Here is a 24,164-nt window from a genome sequence, read left to right on the forward strand (position 1 = left end):
GTACATAGGAAGCAAAAAAAAAGGGTGCAGGGTAACTTAGGGCCCCTTCAGGATGAACTAGGGCAACTAGTAACGGATAGGATGGCCAAAGCGGAGCTTCTAAATGATTTCTTCGCATCCATGTTCTTAGACACGAATACAAATACACATCCCATTGGGACCTTAGGTAAGACCCGTATATCAACCCGCCAACTGGGTATACCAACCTGCCAGCTGTTCACGCTGACCTAGTAAAGGGGCACCTGGAGGGGCTGAATGTATTTAAGTCAACAGGTCCTGATGATCTTCATCCTAGGGTACTTAGGGAATTAGCTGGAGTCATAGCGGAGTCACTGGCACAACTGTTTGAGCACTCGTGCTGCTCAGGTCAGGTCCCAGAGGACTGGAAAAGGGCCAATGTGGTCCCTATTTTCAAGAAGGGGAGGAAGGAGGAACCGGGTAACTATAGGCTGGTTAGTCTCACCTCTATCCTTGGCAAGACCTTGAGAAAATTGTTAAGGATCACATTTGTGGGGGACCAGCAGGTAAAATGATGCTAAGGGGCAATCAGCATGGGCTCATAGCAGGCAGATCCTGCCTGACTAACCTGGTTTCATTTTACGACCAGATCACAAAATGTTGGATGAAGGAATAGAGGTAGATGTTGTTTACTTAAATTTTAAAAAGGTCTTTGACACAGTGTCGCACCCAATTCTTATAAATAAACTAAACAGTTGCAATGTAGATTATTACACAGTCCAGTGGGTAGAAAATTGGCTTATGGGATGCACCTACAGAGTGGTGGTGGACGGGTCGGTTTCTATCTGGAGAAATGTGGGCACCGGAGTCCCCCAAGGCGCTGTCCTGGGACTGGGAATGTTCAATATCTTCATTAGTGACTTGGATGAGGGAGTAGAAAGCACCTTGTCCAAGTTTGCTGATGACACCAAACTAGACGGCAGGGAGCGAACTGAGGCCGATCTGGACAGGCTGGGGAAATGAGCTGAACAGAATAGGATGCAGTTTACCAAGGACAAGTGCCATGTGTTGCACCTGGGGAGGATGAATCATCAACACTCCTACAGCCTGGGAGGTACCATACCGAGTAGCACAACTGTGGAAAGGGATCTCAGAGTTGTAGTCGACTCCAAAATGAACATGAGTCACCACTGCGATGGGGTAATAAGTAAAGCTAATGCACCCTTTCTTGCATAGGTAGGTGCATGATAAACAGGTCCAAGGAGGTGATACTTCCCCTCTATCTGACACTGGTCAGGCCGCAGCTGGAGTACTGCGTCCAGTTTTAGGCACCGCACTTCAGGAGGGATGTGGGTGGCCTGGAACAGGTTCAGAGGAGGGCCACTTGTCTGGTTAAAGGCCTATGGGGACTGATTGGGAGACCTGAACCTCTTCAGCCTCTGCAAGAGGAGGCTGAGAGGTGATCTCATGGCCGCCTACAAACTCACTGGGGGGACCAGCCAGACATAGGGGATACGATGTTTACCAGGGTGCTTGTCGAGGTAACTAGAAATAATGGCCACAAACTCGAAAAAAGCAAATTCAGATTGGACATCAGGAAAATACTCTTTACAGTGAGGGTTGCCAAAATACGGAATAAGCTTCCAAGGGAGGTGGTGCTGTCCCTTTCCTTGGAGGTGTTTAAAAAGAAATGGAACAGACATCCGGCTGGAGTCATCTGACCCCAGCACTCATTCCTGCCTAGGGCAGGGGGTCAGACTCGATGATGTACTAGGTCCAGTCTGACCCTAACAACTATGAAACTGAGAAGAGAGCCCTTCAACCCTTATTCTGTACCATATTTTATCACGTACAACATACACTCTTTCCCAAAAATTCAGCTGCTGGAAACTGAGGTACTCATTATCATCATGGAAATGTGGTAAACGTAGTTTCTGCTGCTTAAGCCTTTGCCAGGGGAAACAAGAAATAAAGCTGCATGTGCTGCAGGAAGGGCTCCCTAGCTGCTGGCTATGAACACTTCCTCTTTCAGCCCTGGCAGAGGTTTTCAAGAAAAGATCTTTTTTCCTCCATTCTTCCTTTCAAAAAATAAGATGCATACTTTATTCTGGGGCATGTTGTATGCTAAAAATGCAGTGTTTTGCTCCGACCCCTAGCAGCTTGTTTCTCAGGAAAACAGCCTATGAATGAATCAGTGACCCCTAGAGCACCCGGACAGGGACACGTGCTCCTGCAACAATCTGAACTGTACTGGCCAGGTATCAGTTTTCTTTTGCAAGGAAATGAGGTGTGAGGTTGATCCCAGCAGCATCCATGAATGTTCAGTCGGTTTGCTGGTCCCACCATGACCTCTGGATGAAATTCTCATCTGGCTGGGGTCTTGCCCAGTATTGGGGACTTAAAAGCAAATGTCAATCATACTGGCAAGCAGGAGAGGTACAGGGGAAGGGAAGAGCCTCCTGTACAACTATACTCATTACAGACATGTCCTGTCAAAAGATAGGACTGCTACCAGCCTACATCCTTAAGCTACTGCGGATGTAAGCAAACCACTGGTGTAGCTCTGCTTCTGACACCCCCCCAAAGACTGTGTGCAGCGCCCCTTCTGCCTCTCTCTCATCTATTGTGCCCACAGCCCTTCCTCATCTGACATGTCACCCAGTGTCTTGTCTCCTTTGTTTGCTCTTGCTTACAATGAGAGCCTTCACAGCCTGGATTCATGAATAGTCTCAGTGAAGTACATGAAATTTCAGCACATGCTTAGCTGCATAGCAGGATGAGAGCACAGGGTGTGGGGTATGTCTTTATTTCTGCTTATTAATAATAAATGCCTGCCTGTTAATACTCAAGTTACAGACCTCAAAGTCCCTCACAAAGGTCTTTTTCCACCAGTCCACATATGAAGAAACCAAGCGCAAAGATGGAATGAGACTAACATGAGATCACCCAGCAGACCGGTGCACCATCCACTGGGCCATACTGTATACTGTGTGCAAGTGGCCTCCAAATTTATAGTAGCAGATGCATTATTTTTAATAATAAATACCTTACCTAAGCCAACAGCTGGACTATTTTTATGCAGGGAATCTCTCCAGCTTTGTTACGGTATGGTAGAGGAGAACTGGTCATTTAATCTTCTAGAGCTCAGCTTTAGTCTGCCACGTAAGCAGAACTCAGGAGTATCATTAGAAATGAACACAGCCTGTGCAGGTACCATGGCTCAGGTGGTTAAGGTGCCCGATTAGTAAACAGGACAGCCTGGATTCAAATTCTTTTTACTTTTAGGGTTACCAAATTTCCAGGTCCAAAAAAGAGGACACCTGTGTGTGGGGGGGAAACATGATGGTGGGTGGGGGGCAGTGACATGCCAGTGCCCTGCCCCTGCCCATTCTGCTGCCCCTCACTCCCGACCCACTGACCCCAGCCCTGCCAGTACCCCTCACTCCCAAACAGCCATACCCTGCTCCCCCCTACCCTTGATGATGCCCCTCACTCCCAACCTGCAGCCCCTCTCCCCCTGCTCCCCCCGCCCACCGCCAGCCATGTCACAATGTACCTACTCCTGTCTGCTCCCAACCCAATGAGGCAATGCCCAGTCTGGGCTCTGGGTCCCTGGGCTCTGGTGATCACACCTCAAGGATGAAAATATGCACAGGGCAGCTGGCTGCTTCTCCTGCAGCTGGGGGAAGACCCAGTGAGTGTAAAATCATGTGCTTTAGTGGGGGAGTGCAACTGAGACAGAGCGAGTGAACAGGAAAGGGGAGATACGGCTGTGAGTGACAGAGACCAGCAGCGAGAGGCTGTTGGGGGCAGAATGGGCTGCTCCTGCACCAGGAGCAGGTCACACACACACACACACACACACACACACACACACACACACACACACACACACACACACACACACACACACACACACACACACACAATCTCTCTCGCTCCCTCTCCTCTGGCTTGCAGAAGCTCAGATGGGGAACACGTGACCTCCAACAGCCAATCACCTTGCCCACTGCTCCCAGCCCAAAGCAGCCTGTCCAGGACACTGGAAAACCCAGACATTTGTTCTTATTTTAAAAAACCTACCTGGATGCAGCACAGGGGGCCAAAAAAGAGGACATGTCCAGGAAAACCCGGACATATGGTAACCCTACTTTCACCTTACTGGAGAGGGTAGGACACAAAGCAATGGCTTTCAATTGAAGCACAGTAGATTTGGATCAGCTGTGCAGGAAAGTTGTGGGATCCCTTTTACCTGAAGACTTTCAAGAGACCGTGAAAAAAGCAAGCCAGGGATGATTTAGGAATTGCATTGATGCAGGGAATTGGGCCAAATGACCCTTGAGGTCCCTTCTGATTGTATAAGGGATGTAGAGAGAAGAAAAAGATTCTGTCCAGAGGACACCTATTATTTTTGATTATTTCAATCCCTTTGGAGGATGTATAATTCTCAAGCCTATTTCATAACAACATAAGAATTGATATTTACTGGGTCAGACCATAGTTTCGTCTTGCCCAATATGCTGTGTCATACAGTGGCAGAGAACAGGGAATGAAAAGGAGAATGAACTGGGTATGACAAGGTGTAACAGGGATGCGGGGTTCTCCTGTATGGGCAGCCTGTCTAACACTCACATACCACATCTTGATGTCTTTACTTGTTGGACGAATATATTGCAGGAGGCTGCCTTATGCCCACGGCCCTGGTTTGGGGGTCTAACTACATGGCCCCACCATCCCCTACACCATGTCTGTCTCCACCCTCTAATCTTAACAACACTTGGTCAGTCAGTAGATCTTTTCATTAGGCTTTGTGAGAATCTCAATTGCCCTTGGGAACTACATGTTCAGTCAAAGACGATTATGAATCTCCACAGCTTGTTCCCTGCCTTTATTAAACTGCCAATGGAGGTAGTGAACTAAAATAAAGAGTTGTCATCACTCGTCATAATATTAAACCAAAGCAGCCATACACCATGAGAGGTCGGTATCCTTCCCTCCCCCAGTCTTCCTCTTTCTGGGTTTCCCCTTTGGAGGAGAGCCCTTTTGGCCTCACTTACAATGTCATGAAATTCCTTAGAGATAGTCTGGGCAGTCACATGCTGCAAAAGCCTTGGACACACTCAGCCACTAGGTTATTCCTCCCTCCAGTGGGGTTACCGTTTCTTCATGGGTGCCCTTCCCTGTTGCTCTTGATCACAACAGGAGTACAGCCCCACTTCTGATGGCTATTGGCCCACCACTTTACTTGAGATTACTGCCTCTCGCAGGTACCGTCTTATCCCAGTCGGGGTTCCTATAAACTGGGCCACGTCTCTGCTGTAGCTCCGGCATTCACTGGCCAGCATCTCCTTGATGCCATCAGTAAGTATGCTATCCCATGTCTTGACCCCAGTTTCAGGATCTGTCCTCCAGTCCCTGCAGCTGGGCATCACCCCCTCCCCCCCACCCCCAGTCTTGTTATTCCTCTTTTAATTTTCGCACACCCCTGACATCATTGTCCAGCATCCAGTTAAAAGGGGCTGCGCTTGCATTCCTTTCGGCCTTGCTACTTCTTCCCTGGCATTGGCTCGACTACCACGTAAGCATAGCAGGAGTGGATTCCTGCTACACAAGGGTTTTTTTCCACTGTTCCTCTCTCACTTGCAGCCTCCAGCATTTAAGGTCTAGGAAATTCTAATTCAGAGATTGTACTTCTAGCTCCCATGCTCAATAGCTACCATTGCCCCTTTCCTCCAAAATTTAGTCCAATCCCTTTTTGAAACTGGCTACACTGTCAGCTTCCACATCTGGTGGCAACGAGTTTCACACTTTAATTATATACTGTGTGAAAAGAATTTCCTTTTCTTAGTTTTAAACTTACTACCTACTAGTTTCATTTTGTGACCCCTAGGTTGCTGCATGGCAAGAAATAATAAATATGGTAATAAATCCCTGTTTCCTTTCTTTTTGCCATTTAGTGTTTTGGAAACCTTTATCATAGCCTCTGCACCAGTGTCTCTTTTCTAAACCGAATAGGCCTGGCCTCTTTAGTCTCTCCCCATATGGAAGCCCCTCCATACCACTCATCACCCTGACTGCCCTTCTCTATACCTTATCTAGTCCACCTATATCCTTTTTTAAGGCATAAGGACCAGAACTGGGCACAATATTCAAGGTATAGAGAAACCATGGGTTTATAAAGGGGTATGATAATACTTTCAGTTTTCTTTACAATTACCGTATTAATAACGCCTAACATTTTGTTTGCCTTTTTTACAGCTGCTTAGGATGTTTTTAGAGAACTGTCCACAATGATTCCCAGATCTCTAGCTGGGGTCATCTGACCTCGGTCCTCTTTTCTGTCAGGGGCAAGGGGTCGGACACGATGATCCATTGTGTCCCTTCCGACTCTATAATCTATGAATCTGCGAATCTTTTTCCTGTATAGTAACAGCTAATGTAGAGCTTATCATAATGTAGGCACAGTTTGGGGTATTTTTGCCCAGGTGTATCACTTTACATTTATCTACACTGATTTTCATCTGCCATTTAGTTAACCATTTGCTCAATCATGCCAGATCCTTCTACGGTTCCTCACAGTCCACCTTGGTCTTTACCACTCGAATAATTTTGTGTCATCCACAAATGTGGCCACCTTGCTACTCACCCCCTTTTCCAGAGCATTTATAAATATGATAAACAGCACTGGTTCCAGCACAGATCCAGGGGGAAGCTCACTGTTTACTTCTTTCCATCCTGAAAACTGACCATTTGTGTACCCATTTCCTTTGATATATTTCCTGATATACCTGTGAAAAGATGGCAGACAGAACATGCACACCATACTATCTGAATGGCAGAATGTTACCTATCCTAATAAGTTGTTCAAACTCCTTCGAAATCTGAAATACGTGGGTTGTAACATCAGCGGGGTGCCTTGAGTGCTCTGTATAAGAGAAAGTATTTGTTTTCCCTATCGCTAATCAAAATACTTATCATGATGAAGGGCCTGAATCAAAGCCCAATGAAGTCACTGGAAGGATGTCCATAGTTCAAATGAGCTTAATCCCCTCTACTTGGATGAAGCAGAAATCACAGCTGCATGAAGTTGCGACCTCTGACATCCATGTCCTTGATAGCTTCATTAAACACGCTTGTACCTTTTTGAAAGGCAACTCTTGTATAAAATATTTGCTCATACTTACATAGAGAGCACTTTCACATCGATTATATCCTGTCTCAGCTCTAGGCATTTTGTTGAGTTGTACTCCAAAGGACCTTCATAAAACTCAAAGTACCTGCGGAAAAAAAAGAGCAATGACTAGAACGACAAAAATTACAAACCAACCCTAGACCTTATAGTATGTCTTTGTGAATCAAGAGAATTGTGCCGTGTTCCCCGCCTAATTCACCGCTGCATGATCTAACCCCAGGCGAAAACAAGGATATTCCTCAACAGTGAAAATCTGATATCATCTGTGACTTCAAAATGCCTTTTCCGCCAAGCGTACCCATCACTCTACAAAAACAAAAGCGCTAACTGCTAGATTTTCAAAAGAGAATACCCAACCATTTCCATTCAGCTAATTCAAAATAAGTGGCCAGATTTCAAAAATGCTCTACACACTGTAGGTCTCATTAATGTAGCTACCAAGATAGGCAGCCAGTTATGTCCCCCAGCCTAAGTGAAGCAGCCATGTTTTCAAAGCCCCCTGTTGACCATGAATAATGGGGAGCGTTGGGTGCTTCTGAAAATCTGCCACCTCTCCTGAGAAGTCTGCATAGGAGTTTGAGCACTTTTTGCAAATCTGACTATATTTTTTCCTCCTCAGGTTAAACTCTGCAGCTTCTACATACCAAGGAGAGAATGTTTTATTTGGGTTTTTCTCCACAGTTTTATACAATTTGGCCTTTTCACTGTTTGTTTTCCAGGTACACGTGTTTGATATATGACCCCTTTACTTTAGGGTAGAACAGGATTTAAATGTTACTTATATGCACAAATAGGGTGGACATCAAATTCTCAGTGAAAGCACAAAGGCTTTGTTTTCTCAGTTCAACACTCCCACCGTACAGATTGGGCTGGAATAAAAGGGCAAATTAAACTGAATATCATGTATTGAAATTAGACACCAGAGGGAGCCCACGCTGGCCACCACATTTAATGAAAACATGTTGAAACCACAAAAGGAAGCTTAATGATATAAAACCAAGCTCCTGATCGGCCTAGCTGCTGAAGTGACATTTCATCACTAATCAAAATGTGATATTTAAGAGAGAGACTGAGAACAGAAGCTTAATGCAAGAGCTAGCGATAAGTGACAGTAATAGTCTCTCCTGGCCTTCAAATTGATTTGTCGGTAACTACATACTACCTCTTCTAGATATTTTGTATTTTCATTAAAGAAAGAAAAAAGCATAAAGATTTCCTTCATTGGGGGTACATATGAACAACAGATCTGAAACGTGGGTTAAACGTACTTAAAAGATTTTTCTAAAGTAAGATGGCATCAAAATATTAAGTTTTCAATAACCACTTAATTGAAACTGTCATGGACTATCAATTAACGTTGTGAGAGTTATTTCCTCTGGGAGTTCCCAAAAAAATCTCATGGAATGATTTCCCTTAACAGTTTGAGCTTGGAGTTAAAAATAAGGGAGTTAAAAATAAGTGCCTTATATGTGAAAACCTCATTTAGGACACCCTGCATTTAATCTGGAAAAAGACCTGCCACCCAAAGCTCCTAATGTAGCCAGTGGGAGCCAGAGGTGCTCAAAGCCTCTAGAAATCAAATACTTCATACATGTCCAGGTACAAATGAACCCCCACAAAGACTGAGGCATTCACACGTAGCAACCAATCAGAAATGTGTCCGCAGACACTGCAGGGCAACAACCATGGCCTTTTTCTGAGTTTCACAAAGGTGCGTGTATATTTTCTGGTCTATATAACACGGCATTATTATACAGAAAGAACTTCCCACTTGTTGGAAAGTGTTTTCAGACGGAAGCCCAAGAAGGTATAACTTACATTTTCCCCTATCCTATCACCCTCTGATTTAGATTTTTCACAAGTTTCAACTACATATCGTCTTATCAAAATGTAGGTGAAGCCTCCCATGCTTATGCATTCACTCTGCATTTGGCGCACCAAATCTAACTGAAGACAAAGAGTCATGAGCCCTGTTTATATGCAGAATTGCACCAGTTTAATTTTTACTGGTTGAACAGCTGATTTGATCAAAAACCTTTCGGGGCACATTTGGATTCAAACATGCTTCTGCCAATTGACCCTTCCTACTATGCATATGCAGCAGCTCTTGCCAGACTGGAACTGCAGTTAGGAAATTTAGCACATCCTACCTGGTGGTATTTTGGAAGGCACAACCCAGTGCTCTTCTACTGCGCCTGATTTAAGCACAGGGCATTTGCATGTAGTATCAGCTGGGACATCTGTGGGATCTGGACCCAGGGCCACTGGTTCTGAGAAGCATGGTGCACTGATGGTTGGCTAACGGACATATCTCAAAGGAAATGGTTGACCCAGTCCTCTCTACATGCCCAGCCGCTAAAGGGCAACTAAAGCAGTATCTCCACAGCTTCTGAAGGGCACTGAAGCATAAGTCCTGCCTGCTCTGTGTCTCATGGATGCTTATGAGCTGCCCGGGCTACCTGATCTGCAGGCTCGGGCGTGAGTGGGCAGGATTTCTCTTTCAGACTTGCTCCAGAGTTAATATAGGCATGTCCTAGGAGCCCAGCTTGAACTCCACTGGGTTACATGTACATGCTACGGGGTCAGGTCCTGTCCATTTTCTTCCCACCACAAGGCAGGCAGGTTGAATGGACAACAGTCGACCTTTGTGGCAGCATAAAACAGCAACTGCAAAACGAAGGCCTGACCTCCCACTCACTCACTGCCAGCTTTCCTAACAGTAGAAAGTCCGTCTATCTCATAGGAGCCCTTCCTTGCTTAAACGACTGTGAGTGGGAAGGGACTCGGTCCCTGAATGAGCCCACTTCGAACCATTGCTAAAGGATGAAACGTGCCCTTGTGAAGACATCCGGCACAAGGTCCATGCCACTCAATGTCCCTCAGGGTTTGCATGGGACATAAATGGTGCGTTAGTGATGTGCTGGCCTTCTGCACAAAGCTAAATTTCACCCAAAAAGAAGGAGAGACATATTAAGTCCCTGACAACAGACAGGAACTGTAGAAACCCAGATGGATACCTCTATCGTCACTGTGCTGTTTTGTGTCTGGGTTCCCACGTTCTAGACGTCGAGCTCCAGTGCTGAGTAGCTTGCGTTACCGTACGGGACTCCTGCGGAGGGAGGAGCTGGCTCCTGCCCATGGCACTAGCCAGGGGCGCTGGGTAGGAAACTTCCTGAGCCCCAGGGATTCCCTTGGATTGTTTCTTGCTTAAACAAATAGCAAAGCCCCAAAACAGGTGAAAGAGATGCAGAGAGGAGGCAATGGAAGGGCCAAGAGATCATGTAAAAATTAAAGTGCACCTGCAATATGAAGGAAACCCCAGATCCATGTCACATGTATAAACAGTGACATTTCAGAAGATTATGGGGCCCTTTCTTAATGAGAAATATCCTGTTCACAAACAGCCCAATTGTTTCCAGTGGATTCCTTGTATAAGAGGTCCCTGATTTTGTTTCCTGAGCTCGTGCAAAGGGCCAGAAGAAAAGCCTGGCACGTGCAAACTCTCTGAGAAGCTACAATAGGAGGTACTTGATGGGCAGAGGTGGCCCACAATCTTCATGCCATCCTGACAGTATGTGCCTGTGCCAGTGTCTATCGGATGGGTAAGATGTGGGTTCAGCCCCCAAGACAGTCCGATTGCTAGCCTTTCTGCTGAGGCTGCCAAATGGGATGCTACGGGATGCTAACTGCCATGTAGACACTGGCACAATGGGAAATTGCGTGAAAGCTCAACTCACAACAGTGCTTGAACTGTCACCTGCACTTTCCATCAGCATGGAGGGGAAAGGCTCCTGCCCTCTGTGCCAGTCAGTTTTCTTAACCAGGCCATAACACCATTAAGGAGTCAGTGAAGCAGCATCTACTGAACAAAGAATTAAGTTCCATTTTCCTCCCTTTCCTCCCAATATTATTGGCTTTACAAACGGATCGCGTCCAGCTGCCGCCTCGTCGATGGATCAGTGCCGGGCAGCACCATGCAGAATGGCCTCTTCCCGCAGCATCGCCGCACGCTGTACTTTCTCCATGAGGAGCTCTGTACCCTCTCCCACTCGCTATGTTGTAAGTGCATGTACTGCCTATTAACTCCCACTCTGCATGATATGAATCCCTGCAAACTGACGATGCATCAGAGAGTATAAATAGCACAAATAGGTAATAGTATAGAAGTTTGTCCTTCACGCATTTATATTTAACATCCAGCCAAGAAGCAGGGGTGGGGGTGGGCTGGGAGGCAGCTGATTAGTTAGCCAGGTTCATGTTCTCAGCGGCAACAGACACTCTCAACAACCACCCTCCTATGCAAAAGGGACCTGTGCTTCAACCTCCCCAGGAAGAATCATCGTTTCGTATTATATTCACTAGAGTTTAAACTGTCCACCCTTTGCTCACTTAGTACTTGCTTCCTCTGCTCAAACCCAAATAATTTCTCTCCCCTGGGGATCCCTGAGCAACAGAAAAAACCCGCACTGACGAACCAAAAAAGATCGCAAGGCTCACAACTGAGCACGTCGCACATATATGTGGTGGGCTGGTTACTCCCGTAGTTCTCTATCCTATCCTCTGAATTCACGTATTGCTGCATGTGCATCCAGGTCAGTTTTGATTCTGTGCCGTCTCACAGCTCTTTCCAGGATCGAATCCCAGATCTTAAGACCACACAAGGTGCAAGTGTTGAGGGACAACTCTTCCCTTCCGACCCCAAGTACTGAATGCCCAGAAGTGGCATGTGACTTGCTCTGTGGTTTTCCAGCCCCGAGTAGCTTTCATCTTTTCTAACCTTCGCTTCTCCCCCTGTGCTTTCATTTATAGCTCGGCCCGTATTGAGTTTGATAGCAAGATTTGGCTCAGTAGCAGTCCATTAGCTACTGCAACTCTCAGCTCTTTGATCAGCCGCAGTCAGGTTACTTTTGCCTTGATCACAAGTACAATTTCCTTAATCATGCTCCGTAAATTAAAAGTCTGCAGCTCGAGTCCTTCCTCAGAGAAAAGGAATGCAGATTCATTTGATACGCTGTCCAGAGTTTTAAAGTATTGTTTAGGGTAAAGATCCGGTCTGCGTCTTTAAAAAAGTTCTCTCTCCCCTTACAAGCCACCCTGCCAATTCCTGTAGTGAAGTGAGCCTGCCAAATCTGTGGCAACCCTGGCCTGATTACAGCAAAGGACTGTGAATCCACATGGACAGGATGACGACTTCACTGCAGGAACAGCAAAGCTCTTCTCCAAAAGCAACCCCTGCAGGGGACAGAGAAAATAAGCAGCAGAAGACCAATCCTGCAGGCTTTTCATAAGCTTTGTTAAGGAAAAAATCCCATTGACTGCCATTAAGCCTTTACGTGAGGGCCAAATCTTGCTTGCCTTACTCCCATGCATATCTTCACGCAGCTGCATGAATCAGTCTTGCGAGGTTTGGCCACAAAAGAAATTTCAGGGTTTGACCCCAATACATTTGCTTTGTGTGCGTTTTATGGACCCCAAGACTGTATACAGTTAACACTCCCCTAGCACGTTCCCACTCCAAGGACTGTAATCCCTACCCTATCCCTGAAAGGTAGGCAGGTATTGCCCCCGTTTTACAGAAGCCAATGCAATAGCAAAGCAATTGGCAATTCAGTGGAACCAGGGGCCCAGGAGTGCTGGTTGTACAAATACTGCTCTGTGATATACAAATACTATATATTGGGCAGTCCTCGACTTACAACTGTTCAAATTAAGATGAATGGCAGCTGCGACGCTTGTAAATTGACACCTGATTTTGAAGTTCTGGCGTGGGTTTCAGCTTTATAGCGTCTGTCCTAGTGGAAGGGGAGGGAGAAGGGAAGGGGCATTGCGGGGCAGATCGAGGCCCCTGCGGTGAGGGAGGGACTGGGGCTCCGGCAAGCACTGCCCACCCAGGGCTGCACCAGGCTCTGGGAGGGCACAGAAGCAGCCGCGGCTCATCCAGCTGCTCCTGCCGGGGGCCAGGGGTGGCTGCAAGAGAAGCTGTGGCTGGTCCAGCTTCTCCAGGGCCGGGCTGCTCCCACGGCTGCCCATAGCCCCTGCTCCAGTGGTGCCAGCACATGTACAAAATTATCACTCAGGGATTTTTATGATGGAACACGAACATTACGCTTAACCTGCTGTTAATCATATAACTGCAAAACCAGAATCAAATCTCTTTAAAAACCCTCTTTAAAAGGCCAGCTTCTCCCGCAGCCACCCCAACCCCCCTAATCATTTTGTACATGAGACTTAAGCCGGGGGGGGCATGTTTCTGGAGGCTTAAGCCCCTGGTGGTGGGGCGGCCCCTCCATGTCTCCCTGCCCAGTTGCCCACAGCAGCACTGGGAGTGGAGGCTATGGGCAGGCATGGGAGAAGTTGAAGCTCCCACCACTTGTCCAGGAGGGCATGGCAGTGTGGGACATGTGCCCCCAGATCTGGTTGGGGTGGGGCAAGCTGTGCTCCAGGCAGATCCAGGGGCAAACGCCCTTCCCAACACGTGGCTGGAGCAGCAGCATACCACTTGTCTGGGAGCCATTTGTTGGGCAACTTGCCTGGTGCTCGCTCGTCACCGCTGCTACCACTACAGCACTACCTGTACTGAAAAACGATACGTCCCAGTACAGTGTAAAATAAATAAATGCATCTATATTACTCATCTATAATTGACTGAGTATTGTACAAAATTCTGGGTTATTTTTGGTGAAAATAGGATATCGGGCCTTGGCTCAGGAACCAATCCCCTATTTATAAACATTGTCCCCTATGGGAAAATCAGTTTCAAGTTACAACATTTCAACTTAAGATGCGGTTTTCAGGCACCGATGTGTCGTAAGTCCAAGGACTGCTGTACACGAGCAGAAACCTGCTATGGAGTCTGGGGATGCACCAGTAATACTGAGGCCTGACTTCTGAAGTTAACACCCTGTTGTCCAGCACAGAATCATCAAATCATAGAAATCAAGGGCTGGAACGAGGGACCTTGAAAAATCATCGAGTCCAACCCCCCTGCTCTGGGCAGGAATAGTGCTCATATCAAATGATCCCAGCAAGGTGTCTGTCCAGTCTCCTCCTGAAGACTTCCAAGGCTGGGGACTCCACCACCTCCTCGGGAAGTCTTTCCCAGACTCTGGTCACCCTTACTGTAAAAAAGTTCTTCTTTGCATCCAACCTGAAACCATCCACCAACAGTTTATGACCATTGCTCCTTGTCCTCCCCTGGGGTGCCCTAGTGAACAGTTTTTCTCCCAGCTCCCAATATTCAACCCTTACATACTTATAGACGGCCACCAAGTCCCCCCTCAGTCTTCTCTTCCCCAGGCTGAACAGTCCTAGATCCCTTAGTCTTTCCTCATCAGGTTTGTCCTCCAGGCCTTTAATCATCCTTGTGGCCCTTCTCTGGACCCTTTCAGGGTTCTCCAAGTCATTTTTGAAGTGCAGTGCCCAAAACTGGACACAGTCCTCCAACTAGGCTCTCACCAGTGCTGAGTAGAGAGGAAATATCACTTCCTTAGCCCTTCTCGCAACGCACCAGCTAATGCATCCCAGTATGCTATCATCTCTGTTGGTTACAGCATTGCACTGACGGCTCACGTTCATCCTGTGATCAACCATAACCCTGAGGTCCCTTGCGACAGGGGACACCTGGAGACATACTGTTATTAAATAATATCTTCTGCTCCCAGAACTGGTAAAGGAGCGGGAACTGGAGCACACGGATCAACGTAAACTCTTCCCTCCCCTAAGGGGAGAAATGTCACCTTGCTCTGTAGGCTGTTCTTGCAGTCTGCTAAACAGTGCAGCAATGGTGAAAACCTGTCACTGCTTGCCTGGTGCTGGGAAGGCTTCTTATAATGACTATCCCTAGGGTGGGCTGAGAGGTGAAGTCACAAAGGATGAATCCATCTTAAACAGATGCAAGTACAAGTGTCTGGCAGGCTCCTGCTGTATCAGTCAGTATCCACCCCAGTGCAACTCTACTGAGTTACCTAGAATTACCCCAGAAATGAACTGTCCTTCAGAGGAACTATGTATTTTCTCTTCGCAAATCTCTGATTCAGTATCATCTTTCCTGATGCCGCCCCTGCCACCATGACCCGCTGCGCAGCTATCAGGTCTTTACAGTAATTCTAATTAAAATCAATGGCACTTAAGCAACAATACTAACTGTAGATCAATATGTGTATTGATTATTCCTGCTGAATAATATCACAGCAATCTAGGACAGTGGCAGCAAGAGCAGATAGGGATGGGTAGGTGCATTTGGAAATGGGCCCACAGGGATGCAGAGACATTGAAAAGGACTTGGTAGTGACAGATAATCAACTGGACAGGAATTCCCTGTGATGCTGAAGCTAAGGGGGCAAGTACCCTTCTTGGATGTATAAGCAGGGGAATATCATATAAAGGAAGGGAGGGAGATCACCTTCGTACACTGCCTCGGTGACACTGTTTCTGGAATACTGCATCCAGATTCAGTATCAGCTCTTGGAAAGGGATGTGAAAAACAAATTGGAAAGACTCAGAAAAAAGCTGCAAAAATGTTCTGAGATGTAAAAACTCACCCTTCAGATGTCAAATCTACTTCAATTTCTCTAAGAGGTTAAGCAGTGACCAGTACCTACACAGGGATGAGAATTCAGATCGCAGATGGCTCTGTAATCTAGCAGAATAAGGCGTAACAAGCTCTGACGGCTGGAAGCTGGAGCTAGCCAACTCGGATGATAAATATCGTGGCCATTAACAAAGCACGTAACTAGCCACTGGAACAGTTTACAGGGGGACATGGTGGATTCTCTCTCACTTAAAAGCTAGTGAACTTTCTAAAAAACTGCTATTGCTCAAACAGAAGCCACGGGCTTGAGGATCAGGTCCGATGTCCTGGCTGATGCGGATGGTCAGGTGAGACATTCACAACGTTCCTCTCAGACCTGAACCCCCTAAACCAGTGACGCTCAACCAGGGTGCTGTGGGCGTCTTGAGATCCTTTCAAGAAACCTCTGGGTGCCACACCATGTTAGCACTGGTAGGTGTGCAAACATGATTCACAGCATAAACCTAGTTACTTCAAATAAGAATCCATGGTATTAAAAATGTTCTGACCTGCTGTAAACTTTTCTGAGCTCTTTGCAACACAAGAATTGCTCTCTTATCTTTCTGTAGTCAAAAATGGAGTGAAAACTAAGAGATGACTTTTTCCAAGGGGAGTCTCAATTCTGTCAAGGGGAATCTCAAGCTTACCAAGGGGTGCAATGCATTTATTGTAGGGTGCCTTGAGCCTAAAGAGTTTGAGACCCGTCGCCTGACACATCCCTCCGTTTTCAGAAGCAACCCTTCGAAGAAATGCTTGCCTAACTTCTTTCTTTCCATTTCCAGGAACATTTCAGTGTTCTCCATGGTTTTCTATGTCCAGCAGCAGCAGTGCCAGGAGACTATTGGCACTGCCACCCAATCATCCACACGTGAAAAGCTAATAAGCAAATAAAAGTCTGGATACTTTGACTGACATGAATCTGAACTCCCAACTCAGGATGCTCTTGCTTCTTATTAGCAGAGCCTCTGGCTCTTAGCTGCTGTTCTGCACAAAGGCTGTAGAGCCACAATGACCCTAACCTGCACTGTGCTCCTGACTGAGTCTCAGCAATGTTTGTGACTCCTTCTGTTAAATCTTCACATGTCAAAGCCCCATGAGGTCTGCAGGCAGTTTACACATGGGCACAGTTAACGTTATGATTGCTGTCCCTGGGCACGTGCTCTTCACCACTGTAAGTGCCCCTAGTCTGTGTCCTCCTGCGTCTCAGTGTACCACCTTCTGCTCCACGCAATCCTGATTTTGATCTTATCTTCTCACACTTCATTAATGGATCGTATGGGGTCTTAGCTCAGCTGCTTACCACAGACTTCTGAACAAATTGATCCACGTGCAGAATTGTTCCCTGTGCTCATCTGTGCTGTTGTTAGGACACTGTTCGACATCTGTATATTGCAACAGTGGTAAAGGTTTCATCTGGAACTAAAGAAATAGCAGTTCTTGAGGGAAAAAAATGGAAGTTCAGTACTCTTCTGTTTATCTACTCATCCATAGTGAGACCGGTCTGCAGGTAACCCAATAGACTAGTTCTGGTGTCAATATTACAGGTATGCATATCTTCAGAATCATCTTACACAATTCCTGATTGTACAGAGGAGCTCTCCTGGTTAGTAACATGGATATTTAATGTATGCTCTTCTGTCCATTTTTCCAGAACACAATGTAGCAACATCAGCATGGCTCTAAAAATAATATCTTTGATCTAGTGTTTGGCAAGGAAGAGTTTTTGGTTTCTCTTTGTTTTCAAGGTCACTGCACCAAGACATCAGCTCCTCTGTGAGATGCAGCGACGGAGCCAGTTGTCTTTTCCAAGACCTCTTTTTAATAGACTACTGGTTGCGTACGTTAATCGGTTTGTTCCCATCACTCTGATTGAAACAAGCAGCTGATCTCGTCATCCATATGACCCCCTAAGGGGCATCTCAAAGCATGAGACAGGGTTCATAACATCAACATAATGTGTGAACAATGGCGTTTTTCGAGTACGTGTTTATGTCTAGTCCCAATCACTGGCTTGCGCTCTTTCATCACAAGCCATGGCTTGGGTTCCTCCCTGTAGCAGGGCACTAGGGTGCCTACTACTGACGATAGAAAATGGCTTAGCTCCCACTTATTAAGGCGGCGGGTGCCAGTTGTTATGGGAGCTGATTAGATCAGCTGACTGCCAGGGGGCGGGGCTTGGCCTTCATAAGCAGGGAAGGCTGAGGCCAGAGACAGTTCCCTCCAGACAGCCGCAGGAGCAGGAGCAGGAGCAGGAGCAGGAGCAGGAGCAGCCCGAGTCAACGGTTGCAGCCTGACCGCTCTGACCGGCTGCAATGATGCAGAGGTAGCGAGAACCCTGACGGAGGTACGAGAGAGAGCCAGCATGGAGCGGAGTTGGTATTATAAGCTCGGGGGGCTTGTGACACGTTATAGCCGGCTGGCGTATAGTTTTGTTGAGTTGTGATTATTGCCGGAGGACTGGGCAAGGCTGTAGGGGTGGAAGAGGCCTCAGCAGGAGCTCCCCAGTAAGGTGGGGGAGTTCCTGGCACCACAGAGGGTGCCGCGTTGTGGGGTTGTCCCGACCCGAGCCCAATGGGGCGACTTCGGGAAGAGTCTAGCAGAAGGCAGAAGCCCAATAGGGCGCGGGCCCAGGAAGGTGGGTCTAAGCAGTGGCGGGGGGTCCCGACACCAGCCCAGTGTGGGCATTACCAGGACAGGCCCCAATTGGAAGTCCCAATTGGGAAGAGCCCCAGTGGGGCGTAGGCCCGAGTCGGGCATAGACAGGCCCGAGTGCGGGCGGGGAGCGCAAGGGGCGCGACCACAGGCCCGAGTGTGGGCATCAAGCGCAAGGAGTGCGAGCAAGGGCCCCAGTGGGGGCATAGAAGGCCCCAGTGCGGGCGAGCGAGCGTGAGGAGCGCGAGCAAAGGCCCCAGTGCGGGCAGAGAGCGCGAGAGGCGCGGGTACAGGCCCGAGTGCGGGCATAGAGACCTCGGGGAGCGCGGAATAGGCCGGTACGCGAGCGGCCGCGGAACACAAGGGAGGCAGGCCCGAGCGGGGCACTGCCTGTGAGATACGAAGCCCCGAGAGGGGAATAAGCCCATTGGGAAGTCCAGGCTGAGCAAGAAGGGGCGCAGTCAGAAAGACGCCCCAGGAGGGGGCGCATATATTGAGTAGGCCCCGGGAGAGGACAAGCACCGGAACTCGGAGAAAATCCCGGTATAGTAAGATCAGCCCCGTGCCGAGAAGGGCAGGAAGGCAGCCTCCTTAATTGAACCAATAAGATCAAAGATGTGGCGGGCAAGACGGGGGATGCGTTAAGGACCCAGACTTGGCACAGTAGGCAAGGGCGCTAGGGGAGGTCACGGCGCCCCTAGGGGTCATCCTGCCACACTCCCATTTCTCCTTCCAGCTGCAAGTTGGTCCTCTGTCTATTAAGAGCCCAGTCCTATATGGTGAGTCTTACTGTTCTGGCCAATGAGTTTTGAGAGCTTAAATCAAATCATTTGTTAGAAAATGCAAGAATATGAAAGGTGATTCAATGCAACTATTCCTGATACTGTATTGGCAACATGAAGCACCCCAGATTTGTTAACCTGGGAGACTGCAATATGCATATTCACAAGACTGCAGCTGCAGAAGCTTAAGACCTTCATGGGTATCCTCTGGTCCAACCATGCAGCTGGTGACACACTGATCTTCAGCAGAGATATTACAGATAAAGATGTTATAACCCAGCTGCGCTCTGAGATACAACATCAGCTAACAAAAGCAGTGGTCAGAGCCCATCCGGTGCCCCGGCAATGACAACACCAGTGACCCAAAGGCTCAAAGACATCAACCAATTCCAAAGCCCGCCAAAGAACAGCATCCCACCCAGAGGATGATGAGGGCGATGGTTAAGATTTCAAGTACTGTACATGCACTGCTCCCCTAGTAACAAAGGGAGTCAATACACGGTAGATTACTAAGACACTCTCTCTTTTTCCAAAGACATTTCAACTGGAAATAGCGGGTGCATCTCCCCGTTTCCTATTGTACCAAAAAATAAGGAAGTAAGGAACCTGAAGTAAAACATCTATGTCAATCATCTAACCAGGAAATAAATATTGTGTAGTGTTGCCAGCTCCCCCAACTGCATCATAATTCTCCAGATATTTGGCATTCTTCCCAAAGCTCCAGCTCCTGGATTCATGTGATCACATTACATTCTACCATAGAATCAGAGGCAGGAGGACAGGAAGGGACCTATAAGATCATCAGGTCTGGTCCCCTGCCATAGGCAAGAGGTAATTGGGCTCAAATGAGCTCAACGAGGTATTTGCCCAGCCTCCTCTTAAAGACTGCCAGAGATGTTCCAGATTCTAGTTACCCATACAGAAAAGAAGCTTTCCCTTGTGCCCGGCTGAAACTTTTCCTCGACTAGCTTGCATTCATTGGTCCGTGTCTTCCTGAGGGGGACTTTTTGGAAAAGTTGTTCACCTAGGTTCCTTGACATATTTGTAGGTAGCTATCAAATCAGCCTGTGCAAAGGAAGACTGAGAGGTGAACAGTCCCAGATCCCTCATGAGTTGCAGGGAAAAAAAAATTGAAAATGTGCCCCCCCCAATCCCCAAAGATTCAGTAACAAGAAGGCAAATAAAGAAAAACAAAAATTTACTGCATTTTTTTAAAAAATGACATAATTTTTAAGCCAGTGTTATGTTTTTGAGGGGTTGAAGAGCAATTAATTTTTTTAACTCTGAATATTGACAATACTGCTTCCTACACATTTTTATACACTAAATCAAAGGGTATAGAAAGAACTGACCAGTATTAGATCAGGTAATCTGAGAAACAGCATGAAAGCAGGTCATTCCTGTGCATATCAGTACCTCTCACTATGAATGCCAAAAACGTGGATCGATGGTTTTACTTAAAAAATATATTCTGCTATATTGCCTGAGGAATATGCGACTGTCTGCAAAACACTCTCCCTGTCTATGGTGCTGGCATGACTGACATTACAGCAAGATCTGAGCAATGTTTAATACATTTATCCTTTCAACAGCCCTATGCAGGACAGAAGAGCCTCATCCTTATTTATTTGTGGAACAGGTAATTTGCTCACAGCCTGGAACCATCTATCAAACTACAACACTATATATGATATACAAAAGTGATATAATTAACAAGTTTATATAATATATAGACATGATTATATGCATATATAATTGTTATAAACAAGCACACTTCTGATAAACCTGGAGCTATAGAAAGATATGGAATTATAATTATAGCTATTCAAATTGCATGTGTATGTATGTGTATGTGGATTCATGTGCGTACATATACCACATATACATATCCACATACTCATACATATATAGATCCAAACCCAGACACATTACCCTTTATAAGAACATGCTATCACACAATAAATTGCAGAGCTATGCAATGGATTGTATTTGTTATGCATCTCTTAACACATCATCTGCTCATTAGACATAATCTTCAAAGTTCATTATACATATATGTATAATAAGCCTTAGGGGTTATGTCTAATGAGCAGATGATGCATTAAGAGATACATATATATGTCTCTCTCTCTCTGGTCCAAACATGCAGCTGGTGACACAATGATCTTCAGCAAAGATATTACAGATAAAGATGTTATAACCCAGCTGCTCTCTGAGATACAACATCAGCTAACAAAGGCAGTGGTCAGAGCCCATCCTGTGCCCAGGCAATGACAGCATTAGTTGTGTCTCAGAGAGAGAGAGATGCATCTCTTAACGCATCATCTGCTCCATATATATATATATATATAGAGAGAGAGAGAGAGAGAGAGAGAGAGAGATTTATTGAATAAGCGTGTATGTGCGCGTGCGTGCATGTAACTAGCTAGTCAGCCCCATGTAAACTAGGAAGCAAGTTCCATGTATGGTAGAAAAAATGAATTATTTTTATGGCTGGTAGTTTTCAATAAATGTCAGAAGCTTGAAGATGCTGGTGGACTTGAAAATTAGGACCAAACCCTTGGGAAATATCAAGTGAGTACAGGATAGGGGAGGTGGGCAAAAGTGCAGAGTAAGCCCAATCTATCATGCAGCTTTGCTGCTCAACATGTGACCTCCGTTTCATACTTACATATACAGCATCCTTGTCTGCATTATGTATGTTCAGTTAACAAACAGAGCTAATACAGATGTAGGTACAGACTTAATTGCAGCACAAAATCCTAATGTCTCGGGTCCACACGTGCACCTGGCAATCGGCTTCAGAGAGGTTTGAAATTTGGATCTGCATTACACATTTAGAGCCTGTTTGTATGACAGAATAAGCCTGATCCTACACACCCCTCAATTTGGTGGGAAGTAAGTGGGTTGAGGATCATGTCCAATGCAGCATCTCTTTTTTTGGTTTGTAACTGGTTTATATGTCACAGTAAAGGATTATCTCCCTTCTCAACCCCGTGCTGAAGGATGCTGTCTCAATCATGCGTGCCTCAAGGGGGAAAGCTATATTTATTCAGTCTCTCATCTCAGCAGTAAGATTTCTTTCTTTGTGTCTCATTCAGTTTTCTCATATGCTAAATGCCCAGGCGGAAGACTTTCAATGCATCGCCTGTGAATGCATACACAAAGGAGGTCATTCAAGCGCAATAAAAAATGAAATATATATGTAAACCACCTATTTTTTTCCATTGTTCCTGTGTTAAAAACATAGCTGAGTTAGTTCTTCTTCTAAAGCTCCCTTGTCTATTTAAACAGAATGACTGGCTGGTAGCACTGATATGGTATCACATTGCAGCTAAGGGAGCCGTAACAGGAATTGCAGGGCTGCTCGAGTTGAGTGTAACTGCATGATTTCTGGCAAAGCAGCCTTCGTACTTCCGCTCGCCTTTGAAATACTATCAGTGCCCAGCTGGAGTGTGCTAGGGTTACCAAAATACTCTATGCTGGATACTTCTCACAAAGACCTTAATTTATCCAAGAAGACTACAGCTGCATTCATACCTGGGCAGTAAGTCCAGGCTCTTTTATTATTTTGATTACTACTGTGTTATTTTTTTTCTTTCTGCATTTCTAAGAGCATCCCTGCTACTGTACCTGGAGTTATGAGATGCTCAGCACACTTGCCTTCCCTTGAAGTGAACAGGAGATGAGGGCACTCGCAGTTTAAGTCCCCCTTTGATAAAACACACCACTTCTGCCCAGACCCCCAGCAGGGCTTGAACCCAAGTGCTTCCGCTCTAAACACAAAAACCTCTGTGGCTTGAGTTAAACAAATCAGTCCCTAGTTAGGTGCAGCAGCAGACTCGTTAATCAGGTAGGCCAGCCCCCAGAAGGGAACAAAAACTCACATCCTAAAAGTGAGACTTCCATAAAGAAAACTCAAGTATTGGCCCCAACACACAACTAGACCTATGTAAGTGGATCATGACATGTAAGGGACTCTATATGGACATAAGTGTTGGTACCCCAAAAGCTGACTGTATACTTGAGGCCCACATGACTTAAATTACCTTATTATACAACTCATTTTCCACTGAATCCCTATTTGTGTTATGTAACATATAGACTAACAAACACTACACATGTAGGGCCTCAGTGTTGCTTATATAGAAGTTAACCTTTTTGTGATTTCAACTGGATATTCCTTAAGAGATTTTCAAAGCAGTGGAAATAAAGGAAGTCATCAGGTGATGTCTTGCTATAATGGTCAAGATATCACACATTCTATCACAAAAAACCTGCCTTTCCTGTATAGTACTCTGTAAATATTTTGGGACAGACTGATCAGTCTGTTCTGGTTCCTCTGCATTACGAGGAAAAAGGCAAAAACACCGGAGAGCACTGCTAAATCAGGCCTTTTACATACACAATACTCCCCGCTTGTGCAAACAGAGACCTCCCTGGTCAGCCTTTTCCCCTCCAGAATCAATCTCTTGTGTTTGTACCTTGTACCTGTGTCACTGCCACTCTTCACTGCTCCGTCATCCGTGAAATTAAAGGTGCCGGTCCAATTTGCCAATTCCTCTCCATTCGCCCAGCTAAACTGCAGCCCTCTAATAAGAAAATGAGGCAGTTGATATTTCATGTCATTCATTTAGTTAACTCTTTCAAGAATGTGTTCTGTTGCCCCTTTCTTAACACTGTGAATACGATACCCATAGGGAAAAGAAACACCGAAAACCACAACTCACCGTCATCTAATTGCAGGTGGTTACGGCTTTAACTTTCACTTTGCTTAACCTTCTCTGGGACACTTTTTTCTAATACCAACATATCCATCCCCCCTCCGCCCCTTGAATTAGAAGAAATCTTTTCAAGATAAGCATCTATCCTGCACATAGAGATATGGGTGTCTGAAATAAGTGGGTAAGTCACTTGCACAAATAGGAAGGTGCACAAGAAAACAAGTGATTGCATATGCAAACAGCTAGACACCAGGCACTGAAATCTAGCCTGGTAGGACATCTGTACC

At 46.2% G+C, this 24,164-nt stretch overlaps 1 protein-coding gene across 2 annotated transcripts in view; it reads right to left on the reverse strand.

The window, feature by feature from the left end:
- The window catches only part of ST8SIA5 (ST8 alpha-N-acetyl-neuraminide alpha-2,8-sialyltransferase 5), a 73,896-nt gene that overhangs the window by 27,620 nt on the left and 22,112 nt on the right, over positions 1-24,164 (reverse strand). Inside the window, exons 2-3 of one of the 2 annotated variants that reach the window (XM_090037741.1) lie at positions 23,638-23,745; positions 7,143-7,235 (exon numbers count right to left, since the gene is read on the reverse strand). In XM_090037741.1, coding sequence (XP_089893867.1) covers positions 7,143-7,235; positions 23,638-23,745 — 201 coding nt within the window. The remainder of the gene's footprint in view (positions 1-7,142; positions 7,236-23,637; positions 23,746-24,164) is intronic. The other variant, XM_090037742.1, reaches the window with a different exon arrangement.

The sequence above is a fragment of the Crocodylus siamensis genome, chromosome 3, assembly GCF_052110815.1.
Source record: "Crocodylus siamensis isolate JL-2025a chromosome 3, ASM5211081v1, whole genome shotgun sequence".
Taxonomy (NCBI): Eukaryota; Metazoa; Chordata; order Crocodylia; family Crocodylidae; genus Crocodylus; species Crocodylus siamensis.